Raw genomic sequence first — 15,896 nt, 5'->3', positions numbered from 1 at the left:
CATTGGTTGCAAGGACCCTGGTGGCTTCGGCGGAGGGACAGGCAGTGCCTGACCGACAGCAGCAGGAGGAGCAGCAGCAGCAGCAGCAGCAGCAGCAGCAGCAGCATCCATGGTGGAGAGCGCACAGGCACCCCAAGGATTGACAAGACAAGGGGCCGCAACTCACCACCAGCCTTGACCTTTGCGGAGTGATCACCTCAGCCAGTCTGCAGACAATGGTGTATCCAAAAATTGAGCAGAGGAGGAGACCCCTATCTAACCAGCAGGCCTCCCATGGAGTCTCTCAGCCACTGCTCGACGAAATGTGCATAAATTGTCAAAATTTCACTATGAAATTGACATATGTCGTGTCCAACGATCATCCGCCGCTGAATTATCCAAAAATTAGACCTGGATGGCTCACCGACGCTTCGTTACGAAGCCGTGAGTCTCCAGGATCTATTTATCAAAATGGCCGCCGGCCGCGTGTGTCGCTTCCTTCTCTGCGGGTGTTCGGAGTTCGCCGCGCGCTCACACTCGATCATCTGCGTCGCGTCGGAACTCCCCCGCAGTTCATGGAAGCGATCCCGGTCTCGTCGCCACTGTTGGCGGTCGCTTGTAGGCCGCCTCCGTGAGCCCCCCACCCCCTGTAGAACAGAGACACGTAGACGTGGATGTTGTCGGTGTGGGCTCCCCGGTCAACTGACGTCACCAGGAGCCGCCCCGTTTATTTAAACATGCACGCGACGGAGTTGACGTCACTCCGTCGCGTGCGTACCCTTAAAGGGGCAACGCCACAACATGTACCAGAGCTAGTTCCACCTTAATGCCACATATAGGCCCTCGGGGTGCAGTGGCACAGGAGAAGGCGGCAAGGGGGCCTAGACTCATTGATATGAAACACTGCACCTGTGCACGTTGGAGTGGATAAAAGTATAGAGAGCACTTGATTCATGCATCCCCCCACCCTTTTATTTTTAGATGTATTGAAATTCAAAACATGGCGCTAAGCAGACAAGCAGAGCAGTACACATATGACGGTACTTAGATGATAAAATAATTGTATTGTGTGCGATATTGTTGCCCAATGTCGACATCTTTTTTGGACGAGAATGTCTTATAGTAATGAAGCTATCAATGCCAAGTCTGAGGGAACGCCCCCCCCCCACTCCACCCGCTCCACCACCACCCCTCACCCACCTCTCTGGAACTTTTGCCTGGGGCCCACAGCCAAATAAAATGCATGCACTCCCTCCCACTGGAAAACCATGATTTTGAGCATGAAATTATTCTACACAGTAGTTAGGGTTCTATAAAGTGTTATACTATTTATGGTGTATGTTGACTCCGCTTGGGGTACCTGGTATAAGTCTATAGGCCCACGGGTAGGAAATAGATGATATAAATATCAGAAGTCCTGGCCTGAGGGCTATACTGCCTCTGTTGCCGTCCATGGGCTTTCCCACCCATGCACGACTATATAGCCTGGCTAACTGTAAAGACCAGAATATTTTGTCTTCACCACTGTTCTCTAAATCGACATATGCCCCAGTGTACAATCCTATCAAGATATCATTTCTAATGAAGGTGTACATGAATGTGTTGCAGGACCACCATTGCACAATCCTAAACTTGTCTATTGACTAAGATGGCGGCCTGTTGGTACAGTATTCCCAGTGCTGACACTAACCTTTGTTGTGTGTGGCCTTTTTGCAGGTGGGGACACTGGATGCGCTTGTTGGCCTCTCGGACGACTTGGGGAAACTTGATCTCTTTGCTGAAAGGTAAAATACGTCTTATTTACCACACACACACATGCAAGAAGCGGCTCTGTTTTGCAGTACACAGTGCGCAGGTTCCGACCGAGCCCGCGCTTGTTTGCTCTACTCTGAGGTAGATGGGTTCGGTTTAGGCCCTGTTCAGGCCGGGCGAGCGCTCCCATTAGGGCAGCTAGGAGGCAGCCCGAGCTCTTGCTTGCCCCCTGAAGGTCAGCAGGGCCTCCAGTAACTGTAGCATTTACTGTACGTTCCTTTCCTTCACACGACATAGGCACGGACACGAGTATATGGTTGGAAAATATCATTTTTCAATCTTGTTATTTTCTGCATGACTTAAACTGTCTTTAAAGTTAAAGTCACCCAAGAAGAAATTATGAATCTTTTTTTTGGAGGGTTTGGGGAGATAATACAAATATGTCATGTTAATTATTCGTATAGCACCTTATGCCACTTTGCAGCTTCACAAAGTCCTTATTTATTTATTTTTACATTTATAAAGCGCGCAAAACCCCCAGGCATCGAGGCGCTAGTTGCATAAGTGAAAGGGGATGGGGAGGCAGGTAGAGAAGGGAGAATCATTGCGGGGAGGGTACAATGTCAGTGGATCAATGTCGCTTGAATACTATTATTTTTAGTCGTTAGGTTCAGACTGTAGGTGGAGAGGAAGGGTATTCCACAGTCGGGGGCGGCAATGACTGGGAAACTAGAGCCTCCATTTCTGGTGCGTCTGAAGCGCAGAGTGGCCAGTCTGTGGCTCTAGTGAAGTCTTGTAGGTCTGGAAGGGTTGTTCTTGCACATTCTCTGCACGAGGTAGAGGGGAGCAGAGTTGGCCAGGCAACGATGTGTGATGGAGAGGACTTTAAAGTTAATCCGTTCTCTAGTTAGTAACCAGTGAGTGTCATTGCCGTGCATAGAGACATGGTCACATCTGGATAGACTCATAGATGCAGTATTAAGTCAAAAAATAGTTTCCAAATGAGCGGAAAAAAAGATTGATTTAGAAAGACCGCTCTGTGACCGCACAGAGCGGTCTTTCTAAATCGAACTGTCATGCCCCTGCCGCACAAGAGTGCACCCCTGGGCTGACAGGCATGTTGTGACCAGGGAGAGCCGTTGCAGGAGAAAGGTAAGTGTTAATGTGTGTGTGTGTTGCGTGTTTGTGAGTGTAAGGGGTAGGGGAATACTTGTGTGAGGAGGGATGCCGGGGCAGCTGAGGAGGGGTTTTTGGGGGTGGAGCAAAGGGATGTCCTATTTTTGCTTTTTTCCAGCCGCCGAAAAGTCAGCCGAATTAAATCAGTCTTTTTGGTAGGCAACCAACAAAAAGCGAAAATATGACATAGAACCACAGATGCCCGAATGGCACTGTTCTGAATAGTTTGTAGTTGGTTGAGGTTGTGCTCTCTCGTACCAGCAGGGAGGGAGTTACGGTAGGCAAGCCGGGAGTCAGTTGCTGCTCCAGCTACTGTCAGGCGATGTTGTGGGGAGAGGAAGTGTTTGGTTGCGTTTCCACTTGCAGGGTAGAGACGATATAACCCTTGAGGCGGAAGAAAGAAGGGGAGAGATGGGTACAGAGAAGAAACGGATGTCAAGCCGGGCATACGCGAGGGAAGGAAGGAGCATGGTGGTATGACGTGTTAGTTGTTTATATGTCGTGTTTTTCAGCCATTTGGCCTCCTAAAGGCAAGGCGGGAGAACAGTAGCGGGGAAGCACATGAGAGGAAAAGGAAGGGGGTATATTGATCATGGAAGAGGGGTGGGAATAAGATGCGGAGCACAATGTTATCTCATGTTATTTGCATGCTATTTAATTACAAATACCGCTAGGCACACTTAATTGTGGATTGATTGAAGTGTTGAGATATCTTTAGGGAATCTGTTAGGTTCTATAGAAATCCTATTGAAAATGACAGCCCCCTCAGTTTCGTATCATAGGCATACATCTGATTCATGACACATGAGCATTGGGATACGTTTGGAGGCTCTCCCCTGAAGGGGAGATTCAGGTTTCAGCCCCTTTGGTACTTTTATTAACATTACAAGCTGTTTCCACCTGTTAGGGTCACACTTGTTGAACCTTCCCCGGAGAGCATCCCTCAGAAAAGGGGGACAGCAAAATGCTATGGGTTATCCTACATAGAATATACTATGGTTAATTTCCACTTTTTGATCGGGGGGGGGGGGGGGCTGTTTCACAGAGGGAAGAAATAATATAAGCTACAAAACCCAAGAAAACAGGCTACCCCGCCCTTACATATGTCTGTGGACTACAGCTATGGCTTGTGCTAGAGTGTAATCAAAAGTGCACAATATCAGAGATAAGTTCAAAAGTAATTTAATGTACTAAACTCCATAGTGAGAAACAATACACACATATAAAAATATACACACATACCTATGCACCGAGCACCTGACGTAAGTGTACCTCGAGTGAATATGGGGAGCTTTTGTGGGGCGTCCTCTTGGTATCTCCATGGGACGACCAACCACTGTGGCATGTGTGAAGCTTGTTTATTCAGCTGGTCACATGGAACATGTCCAATTATAACACTGAACCGTGTCTGCTGATGCTCTGTATGTGATGTAACTGATCTTCATGATTTATGAAATCTCGCTGTTATCTACAGCAATGGTTGAATGAAATTATCAAGCAGCGTGTGTGTAAGGGATTTATGAAGACTAAGCTTACCTGGGCACCAGCAGAGCATTTTATATACGAGACATACCCAGGGTGTTACAGGTAGTGTGTGGGCGGCAGGGCTTTAAGTGGGCCGGGGCGGGCCGCGGCAGAGCACTGTCAGTCCCCAAAAAGGGCTCCTGAGCCAGGCCTCTGCCAAACTCCCTCCCGCGACTAGCCCTAGATGCTTCCACCCAATCAGGCAGCCCTTGCACTCCACAGAGCAGCATAGTTAAAGGGTTGTCTGCAAGGATCAGCACTTCTGAAAAGAAAAGACAGGAGCACCAAAAGCATGATAATTGTGTAGCATCTCCTTCTGTTTCTTAATCAGAGACATGGACCCCACAGGGCAGCCCATTAACCACTAGGCTTTAAGGAGTTAAAGGGCTGCCTAAGGGGGTTGGTGCCTCTCCTGAACAAACAAAAGGAGAGACTGGGCACACTGTTATCATTGCTATTGCTGCACACCCCTCTCCTTTAGTTTCTTACTCACAGGCTACAAGCCCAGCAAGCGGCCTGCCAGCGTGGGTCTGAGCCTGTTGGTAAGAAACAAACGGAGATGGACTCACCAAAAGGAATGATAGCAGTGTGTCCCATCTCTCCTACTTGGTCACACTGCCAAGCAATTTTGCCCACCACACTTAGCGGACACACCCTTAATTGAGATCCCCTCAAATCCACCTTGCACTAAAATCACTGGGGGTTTGGGGCGCTAGATGACGCAGCTGAGATGGGTAGTGGGAGCATAGGAGGGAGGGAGTTCCTGAGGTGGGGAAATGTGATTGAGTGCCTGGACCGATAAGCGATTAGCAAGATGTGCTTTGAAGAGAAGGGTTTCAGGTACTTCCTGACGTGTAGAATGGAGGGGGCCTGTATGATCAGCGCTGGCACCTTGTTCTGGACACAGGGTGCATAGGCCTGTTTCCTAGTTTTTCCCTCTTGCACATTTTTGTTTGTATTCTGGTGATGTTGTGGCTTCTGGCAGTCAATTTACCGCCAGAGGTGGTGAGTTTTTTGGTCCGCTAGAGTTGGGATTTCGGTTTGGGCTGCTTTGTAGGTGGTGCAGATTATCTTGAACATCATGCATGCTTAAAGGGATAGCCGGGGCAGACCGTTTGGGATGGGGGTGCTGTGGCTGAATTTTCTTAATCCTGTAATGGGGCGTGCTGCACCATGCTGGATGGCTTTCAGAGGGACCAAGGTACCAACTGGAACCTGCGAGCAGGACTTTGCCACCATTCATGTGCGAGGTGACGACCAGGGTTTTGATGGTTGTTCTGAAACTTGGGGCAGGATGAAGGGCTTGACTTTGTGTAGGAGCGCGAGATTGGTACCACGTTACTGCGGTCTTCTTTAGTGGGGTTTTCTAGGTGAATGAATTAGGTCTTTGTGGGGTTTAGCTTCAGAAAGGCACTTGACATCCAGGTTTGGATAAGGGACAGGAAGTGCTTGAGTCAATGGATGTCACTGATACAATTTATGTTTAGGTTTTCATCTGCATATTGGTATATCTTCATGTCAGTGTTGTCAAGGAGTTTCCAGCGTTTCCATGTAGAGGCTGCAGATGACATGGTACAGAATGGAGAATTGTAGAACCACAGGTAACTGGGTGGCGCTGGGATCCCTTGGGGTCTATCTGGATGTGTTGGTGTCTTTTAGAGAGGTTAGAGCCAAACCACTGCACGGCTGTTCCATTGAAGCCCATGGGTATGGCACGGCTGTCGAGGAGGGCTTTGTGATCAGCAGTGGCAAAGCTGGGATAGATGTTGAGTAGAATGATTAGGCGATGGTCCTCTTTGTCCAGGATTTGGAGTGTGTCATCGATGACTGTGATGGTGGCAGTCTCATTGCTGTATTGTGGTCGGATACCAGATTGATAGACCTGTAGGAGCTTGTGCTGAGTTATCCTTTCATGCTGCTAGGTGCGAAAGCTCTTCTCAATCTCTTTGCCAAGGAAGAGGATATGTGTTATGGGGCAATAGTTGGCCAAGTTGTCTGACTGAATGTGGGTTTCTTCAGCAGAGAAGGATCTGTCCCATTTTCTGAACATGTTGGAAGGTGCCTTGTTTGAGGGATGCGTTGATGATGTTGAGGAGTTGTGCGAGTGCTTCTCGTGTGATGACCTTCACAATGGCAATGGGGAGGATGTCTTCTCTGTAGGTGATGGGTTGGAGGACTGACTGCAAGTGTGTTGGATCTGGTGTAATTTCCTGAATTTGGGTCCTCTTGTTACGTTTCAGGCTGCTTTGATCAAAGCTTCTATGGTGTGTTATGAGTTCTAATTGCGTTGCTGTATCTGGTCTATCTAGCCTGTGAACAAGTCGTCAGTGGTATTGCATTTCTCTGTGTTTTGGGGTGTTGCAGCGTCTGGCAGGGGATTGACGTAGTGCTTAACAGCTTGGCAGATCACTCTGCTCTTCTTGAATGATTCAGTGTTGGTTGTTGTTTTGTAGATTACGTTGGTTGTTGCGATTACTGTCTGTAATGATGAGCGAACAAGGGGGTTCCCAGGGTCAGGCTGGCAGAGTGACTCGCCATCAAGGATGAAAAGTAGAGCAGTTTAAAGGCAAAGATCAAAAGGTTTAATGCAAGTGGTTCAAGGGAAATAATCATTGTCTAGAATTCCGTTCCAATGGCACTTCATCGCCCCACCTAGATTAAAAACATAAACAGCAGAATGTTTTATAAATGCTGAAGGAAGCTTGGGTAGGAGAGATCTCATCCAGTCTACACAGAGTCCATCCAGTCCATCCATATTGCACAGCCAGTGGAAATTTCCAGTGATATAGGGTCAGAAATAAACACAGTGAGCACATAAGTGCTACCTGGTTAAACAGAGACCCTGTGTACACCTTATATGCCCTTCTGCGCTACCCAAACCAGGAATTATATCGCTCATGTACTAACGCTGGCAGAGAGTCCTGGTCGCCTTGCCTAGCATCTGTTGAGGGTTCTGTTCTTTGGTTTCTTTGCAACTCGTTTTCGTTGGCTCCTCTCTTCTACAAGTGCTGTTTCTTTGTATCTTTTTCTTTTTTTTCTTTCCTGTTACATAACTCAGTCTTACCCCCAGGAAGCCCCTTTGTGGGCAGCTCTTTATCCAGAGTGTGCTTTAAAAATGAATTGCATGGAATGAGCTGTTACCTTTTACAGTCAAGCAAACCAATGGACACCGTTTGGAGGAAGCATTGAGCCCAAACATTTCAGAATGACTAACCAGAATTTAAAACCTGCTTGGAATTGAAATCATGTTTGCATTCTATAAACAATTCGAGGACAATTTCCACTTAAAGGCATATAGAAGAGATTGATGTGCCCATCAAAGCTAAAAGTACTATGGTTAATATCAGCTAGGGAGGCCCTAACATGAAAGGGATAGAAATGTTATTATTGTTTGGGTATTTATTGAGTGCAAACCTAGCTTTGGGAAGCAACAGCCCACTTTACCATAATAGAGGGAAGAACACAGTGAAGGAAGCAGAAAAACAGGCACCGGGGAGCCCCCAGCAGAGGAAGTGCAGGGCAGGCAATTTGGTGGCAAGGGATCTACCAACAACCAGGTGAGGAAACAGTGGGGAGCAGATCACTATCACTCAGTCTCACGTTGGTTGGGGAGTTGCGGGTGTGTGGTGTTAGGTGTTCGGGAGGAGTCTTTGCTTCAAAAGCAGGGTCTTGAGCCCCTTCCTGAAATGTAAAAGCTAGAGGGGCCGAGTCTAATGTTGATAGGGAGTAGGTTCCAGACTGTTGGGCCGTAGACAGAAAAAGATTGACTTTTGGTTCTTCCCTTCCTGCACAGGCAGAGCTCAAGTCTACACATGTTCTTATGTCTGGTGGATTGTAGGCCGCTGGAGATGCTGAGTTTCTCAGTGAGGTAGCTTGGGGACTTCAGGGCGACAGCATTGTAGATGATGCAGCAGGATTGGAAGATAATAAGGGCTTGCAGTGGGAGCCAGTGCAGTTCAATGAGGGTCGTGTTGATGTGGTCAAATTTGCAGGACAATTCTCAGGGGTGCCAGGGTGGTCGCCAGAATGCACTCCAAAAGGGCATTGCCACCACAGAGGTGGCAGAGGACCAAAGATTGGACAGCAGATGCAAAGTTGTTTTCTGCGGTGATGGGCTGGATTTTCCAAAGGAGAGAAAGTTAGTACCAAGCTGTTTGTGTCTTTCTTGCTATGTGAGGTTTGAAGGAGAGGTGACTGTTGAGGTCGAACCCAAGGGACTTGGTGCAGGTGGCCAGCTGTGGTGTGAAGCCCTTGCTGTTCATAGTAGAAAGCCGGGTCTGGATATCAGGGTGTTCGGTGTTGTTGGTCACCAGTAAGAATTCAGTCTTGGAGACTTCAGATTCAGGTAATCAATGGACACCCACGACTGGAAATAACTAAACATGTGTGCCATGATAGACACCTAAACCATTAATAAAAGATTAAAAGATCCCAATGAAAAGTCAACACAACGGCATGATCTGCAGAATCAGATGGCTCACATCTAGACATGGTTCAGATGGTGTTAGGTGGTGGGGCTATGGTGGAAACCTGGGAATAAGCTAATTATAAGGGGTTGAAAGGGGAGATTAATAGTCTACATACAGACTGACCATATTACTTAATTTCTTATAATACAAACACCTATTAGCCCTTATTATGAGTCCAGGAGTGACAGTAAAAACAAGGAGTAGTTTGCTCCATGTATTTCCTATTCGTTTCCATTATGAGTAGGCGCCACATTCAATAAATGCTCCATGCAATAATTGTTGGTTGATCTGGGCTGAAATACTGTTTTAAAATCAATGGTAATATGCTGCATTTTCACCACCATTCCTAAGGTAGTGGTCATCAATGTCTAATATACAAGACTAAAGCAAAACAAAAGAGGTGATGGCTGGAAGGTTGGAATACATCTTAACGCCTGACATTGCTCTGGGAAACCCTCCAGACCCTCGTTCTTTACTGCCAAGCCATTACAAAAGGGGAAATACTTTATGGAAATCAGGCTTTGTCCCACCCCAAAGGGGCAGTCCAGCCCAAACTGCTTGGTCACATCCCTTCTGCACGAGCACACAAGCATCCCTGGACATGTTTCAGCCTCCTCGGGCGTCATCAGTGAGGAGTAGCTTGGGAATCAAGGCACAGCAGGCACTGGACCCATGCCTGGGCATGCCCATCCCACGCAGGGTGACTAAAGCAAAACAAAGTAGGTGATGGCTGGAAGATTTTGAATTCATCTTAACCTCTGGCATTGCTCTGGGCAACCCTCCAGACCATTGTTCTTCACCTGACAAGCCATTACAAAGGAGGAAATATCATATGCAAATCAGGCTTGATCCCACCCCTAAAGGGGCAATCCAGCCGAACTGCTTGGTCACATCCCTTTTCCACGAGACCACAAGCATCCCCAGACATGTTTCGACCTCATAGGGCATCATCTGTGAGGAGTACCTTGGGTCTCTAGGCCCAGCAGGCACACGACTCACGTCTGGGCATACCTGTCCCACTCAGGGTTACTAAAGCAAAGCAAAAGAGGGGGTGGCTGGAAGGTTTTAAATTAATCGTAACCTCTGGCATTGACTAACCACACGAATGACAAACATGTTTATATAAAGAAACATAACGCAACCATCCTTCCTTTCAAACCCCATCCTAACCCAAGACCCAACAGTTGGCAGTCCGATATTTTTATCGGTTTATTTTGAGTGTTCCACTGTCCTGGCCATTCTTCACCTCTGAAGAATTGAAGTGTCAGACACGCATGGGTCAGTAGGTGAGGATGATGCTCTGGCGAGGGAGAGAGTGCCAGGTTTCCTACCCAAGCACAGTGCTCTATGTGCTCCGGTCTATTCTTGGCACTTGAGTGATATGCAGTGATGTTACCGAATATGTTTTTTACCGAAAACGGTAATGCTGAAACAATGTTACTGAATTTTCAATCTCGGTTTTTAAAAAAAATAGATGGGTAGGGTACGACATTGTTACATCACCAGTATACAAAACAGTTGAGCCAATGTCTTTTAAGGGTCCCCCAAAAAAAGACTTGGCGCAAAGTGGTTCACTAAAAATCATTATCATCCTGTCTCGTGGAGAAGAATGGAGGATACTTGATTCAAGCTCTGTTAAAGTATGTCCTGTATATGATTAATCTTTCATTTTAAATACTCTTCATGGAAGTACTACAAACAGTATATACATGTGAGTTTCAGGTGTAACCCTGGCTAGTTGGAATTGTAGGGGCTTTTCTCATTTGGTATCCTCTTTAGACTCTCTAAATGAATTTACATTGGTGAGTCTCCAATTTGTCTTCTCCACGAAAGACCACCTGGGCTATGTCTTTATTTGTAAACAAGCGTAGGTTAGGAACAGCAGAAAAGAGCTCCAACATTCCAATAATGATTCACACTCGCTTCATCTACTCTTGATACTTTGTCTTGAATGGACCAGCATGAGCGTTCCAGTAATAATCTTCGGTCCCCCTCCCGGGTCTGCCGCTTTCCCCTTTTCCTGGATTGTTCAGTGATAACATCACCAGGGTTCCTACCAGTCTAGGGCCCTCTCATTCACTTGTCAGGTTGGGTTCTTGTAACTTCTGCGGTTGCATATACGATTTCCCCGTTCTTTCTTCAGTCGGTTCACCTCGGGTTCTATCAAAGGAAGTGGTATCAGTGTTATTCATGGACCCACCAGTCCACCACAACTTGCTAGTGGTCTGTAAGATATATTTTGGGGATATACCTAGTACGTTGTGGTATTTTATTGTGTTTTCTTTTCTATGGTGCTATTTGTGTTATTTTTATGGTGGTGAGACTAATTTCAGAATACTGCCTGATTTATTTTACCAGGGTCACTAACAATAAACAAATACTGAACCTAATGCACTCTGAATAAATGGCTCATGCTCTCCTGTGATGTTTTATTTACAACATCACAATGATGCCCTTTTGGCTGTGTTCCTACAAATGTAAAGCATGCAATTGAAATACAACACATTCAGTCAGCCTCTCTGACTAAAACAATTCACTGCAAACATACACACATATAGCACCTCTGAAAGGCTCAACTCCCATGAGTAATTTACCTTATGTTTTGCCACATGTGGTAAAATGTGAATTACCACCTGCGGTAAAATAGGCTTACCACCTGTTGCACCTCAGTCTATGTGTTAACAATAATTCGGACACATAATAAAATGATAATCCAATTTGTTTTTCTCCTTTATGGCTTTATAAAATGTTAAAATTCATAAAATGACCAAACAGATCTACTCTGCTGTACTCCTTTACAAAGACTTATATGTAAACATGGATAAAATGCATTTCATTAGAGAGCTCGCACACATTAAATAGCTTTTATAATAATAAGCTTGAGTTACACATTTCTTGCTGGCTGGCTAAAACACGTTCTGATGTAACCTTAAATGTTTCTCTCATACAATTCTTGGCAACTATAAAATGGGAATCCAAGCTAAATATAGATCGTGAATTACTTTAAGAAAAAAGACATATTTCTATTAGACAACCTGTAAGCATTTTCCAAGTACACTAAATGCTCCTCAATTAGTGATATATTTACCTAGATAAGCTGGCGATATTCCTGACTCAGCTTGGCAGTAACCCAGGGTCATTCACAGCTAAGGTTGCTGGAGACTTCGCAGCTCTGCTAAAGATTGCCAACCCAGGAGAGAAACAGCTTCAGACTTAGTCATCTTGCAATCAGCCCAGCACCGGCCCTCTGCTCCCTTCATCAGTCAATGCAAGAAGAGGAATGCCCCTACTCTGCCTCAAACCCCTTTTTCATGAAACACTCTGTCACTCCAGAAAAACACCTCCCCTTGACCAGATTCACCCACTAAAACATCACACGATTTCCTCTGTGCCTCTCATTGTGCTAACTGCATTGCTGAAGAGCAAAAAAGATACATCTCTCTTGCTCTTCCTGCTCCAAGACAAAGCCATGCCTTTAGGAATGGATCTTCACATTTTTCAGTTTAGCACACAGCGCAGTTTCAGCGTTTAAAGTGCATTTTTCTTCCCATTTTCAGAGCATTATGCATTGGCTCAATCTGCATCCAGTTTATTTCATGAACTAATTTGCACTAAATGTTATTATGGGATTCAGTTACATGTTAGATGGGGTTGAGGTAATTAGTATGTTAGATTTATGTCAGTATTATATTCAGTGCAGCTCAGTTCATTAAAATAGCATCCTGGAGCAAAGTGATCATTTTCTAGCATGTGCTCTGTGCATTGGCATCTATTCAAATCCAACTTGAGGCTCATACAGTTGAGTCCCTCAATGAGTCTCACACCCTTGGCCCTAGTTACAACTCAAGCTCTCACTAAAATGTGAATGCTGAAATGGGAAGTCTAGATTTTGAAATGCAGAGTCTACATGTTGAACTGCGGAGTCTACATTTTGAAATGTGGAGTCCAGATTCCTACTCCTACACCCCATCATTTTTGTCTGCTGGGATATAACCTGAAATCACTGCAGGAAAAACAAACACATATGTTCTAAAACACATCTGCTTCTCCCAATTGGATCTTCTCCCTTCCAATCGTCATTAAAACAAACAATCATTTTCATCTTAATGGTAAGTACAATGAACCATATTAAAACAATCACCATTGGAACCGCCAAAATCACCAAACCTCTTTCCACCCAGGTCCCCCAATTGAACCTATCTGCCTCTGTCAGGCCTAAGCTGCTCGCAGTAAAGTTATCCTAATTCAGATTTCATTCTAATCATGTGTACGCTTTTATGTTTATGTTTCAGTAAGAACTGTGTAATTTGTCACCGAAGCACTCAATAGCCACCTATCCTTAATCAATCTAGCATGTCTAACTCCTCAACTTCATATTACTTATAATCACCTCACACCACCTAAACACCCCGTGGTCTGACCCCACCCTGCAAATAGCATCTGCTGCATCAGGTATAAATGGCTCTCCTGGACATATATAATTCTGTTTCTTGAATTTCACACAGGTATATCTTTGGTATCAGATATACATCAGGTTCCCATGTTTGAAATGCTACCATCTCCGGAGTTACAATCTTAACATATTTGTCATCTCGCCAAAACCTACATTATGTACCAACTTACTTTGATAGATCAACTCTGGGGTGATAATCGGAATGCAAAGTAGGAAACCTATTTCCATTCTCTCCATATTAAATATAGTGGCATTGCACTTCCCATTTCAAACACAATTCTTTCTGGGATTATCTCCACCTCCCTTTGTGTAATCCGTGCCATCATTTGACGAATGATATCAGATGATACAAAATACAGAGATATATGGCCTTGAATTAACCTTGATACCACATTTTGAATTTCTGGTAAATACTTTGTCAGAATGCTTTCAGATGGAGTTACCACATTTAAAACATCATGCAGCAGTTTATCATGTTTAACAATGACATTGGTACTATGCTCTAATATTTTGGCTTGCTCATTAAGAACCAGAATTGTTTCATTCACATAACAGATAGGTTCTTTCTGTCCACCCCTGAGCCCATCTAAAGTTTGTTGCAACTCTTTAAATCGCAATTCAATTCATGTGCCTTGTTACTCAGTGTAGAGACTAAGGTGTGTATATAGGTGGTGCGCTGCCCTCCTAAGTCACTACTGATAATAAGTAATGGCTCAGTAATAACACTTGAGAGTAACATAGACCAAATCGAAGCCTAAGCAGACAAATTAATTCACAATACTTGTAAATGCAACGTAAGCCTGATCCGGGCTAACCATTTAATTCGACACAGTTTAGAAAATATAATTTTAGCCAACACGTGTTTTGACCGTCCTCAGTCTTTTTCGAGGCAGGGCCTACTACATATGTACAATTAGATGATAGCCAAACATTCATATAAAAAATAAAAGATAAATAAACGGAAATAAGAGTTATAGAAAGCATAAACTTACGTGTAATTATCAGAATCAATTAATTACTGTCAGAATGATTAAGGAGAGAGTGGGGATATTGGAATACCACATTAGAAAAAACATGTTCGATAAACAGAAAAATTGAGACATATTTTTACAGTGAGATCAATGAAGATCAACAGATTGCATAAGGCACCACATCATTTAGAAATCAATCATATAATCATAGATGGTGAAGGACGTTGGATGACCATGGGGAAAAAGAGAAAAAGAGAAAATGACATGAGACACCCATTAGAAATAGCAGACTGCTGCATTGTTCATTATTCTTCTTCGTCTAATGCCTGTCAATGCTAAGTGATGATTGTAATCCCATCACATTCATGCTTTTAAACCTGTGCACTGTAATTAAAAAGTGCTCAAAAACAACAATGCCTGTCAAAACCCAAAATATCTGAAGTTCAACCCATAAATGTGATGACAAGGTAGGTGCCTGGCCCCAATGCACTGTCATAGACAAGAAAACCCATTTTTGCACGTTCTGGAACCAGTCAAGTTGAAGTTCTTGGCTAATTGTGCCACTAATAACCAAGACCTCATGCATCGTGTGAATCGGGTAACTGAGCAACATGCGTAGGGGAAATAACCTGATTTGCAGCGTATCTCAGAACGTCTGGTATGGAGCTCCTGTTTGTACTTAGAAGCTCTGTATATTACAGGAAAGAGATGATGAACATTAGGCTCCAGTTAAACAAGTGCCTCTTGAATTTAAATACTCAACTGAGCAAGGGTGATTATAAATACCTGTGTGAGTGTCATAGTATGTATGACAATGTATCTCCGCAAGTGATTGTGCCTCGTATAAACTTACTCGCGCACGTTGTAAATGCTGTTCTGAATCCAATAATTTTGTGGCCTATGTGACTCCTAGAAGTAAATAGACGGAAAAATCACACTGAAGGGCCCCCGTAAGACACAATGCTCATAGTGCACCAATAATAATGCTGTAAGCTGTAAAAGTAATTTATATTTACCAAGGTTCTCTGGTGAATATATACGGTGGCGCGCTGTGCGTTCCAAAGAGCGACTGCCACGTTATGTATGAACCAAGTCCAGGGTACGCTCTCAAAACCCAAAATAGCCGTGGAAACAGAAGTAACATAAATGTATGTCCAGGAACAGTATTTCCTAGAATAAAATGAGGGCACTATATGAAAAATCCATTTTGCATCCACACAGAATGCATTCACCGAACGTCTGGAGAGTCATCTCCGTCAGGATTTCATTGTCTTACCTTATGGTTAGAATGGCAGTTGCAACAGGCTTCAATGCCTCTGGCCGAAATCAGAATCCCTGTACGGTCGTGGCCCATCTCGCAAAGCGAAATAGACTTGTGTAAGTCTATACGCCATGTGACGTGAGCGGCTGTGGTCATGTGACCAAAGGTACCTACGTGGTCAGGTGACCAGTCTTACATTTAAATATTAGAGTTACGTATTCCAATGAATCTAATACCCACGTCATAGTGTTGGCATAACCTAATGATGATGCTACATGATGTGTAAAATTGTAAATACAATGTAATTCATT

The 15,896-nt window shown here is 44.5% G+C and overlaps 1 protein-coding gene across 1 annotated transcript in view; it reads left to right on the top strand.

The window, feature by feature from the left end:
- Positions 1 to 15,896, top strand: part of ATP6V1C2 (ATPase H+ transporting V1 subunit C2) — a 462,596-nt gene that overhangs the window by 8,068 nt on the left and 438,632 nt on the right. The window contains exon 3 of the mRNA XM_069605972.1: positions 1,696 to 1,763. Coding sequence (XP_069462073.1) covers positions 1,696 to 1,763 — 68 coding nt within the window. The remainder of the gene's footprint in view (positions 1 to 1,695; positions 1,764 to 15,896) is intronic.

The sequence above is a fragment of the Ambystoma mexicanum genome, chromosome 4p (assembly GCF_040938575.1).
Source record: "Ambystoma mexicanum isolate Mex_15411 chromosome 4p, UKY_AmexF1_1, whole genome shotgun sequence".
In the NCBI taxonomy this organism is placed as follows: Eukaryota; Metazoa; Chordata; class Amphibia; order Caudata; family Ambystomatidae; genus Ambystoma; species Ambystoma mexicanum.
Note: the sequence above shows the minus strand (reverse complement) of the source record. Positions and strands in the feature narration are given on the sequence as shown.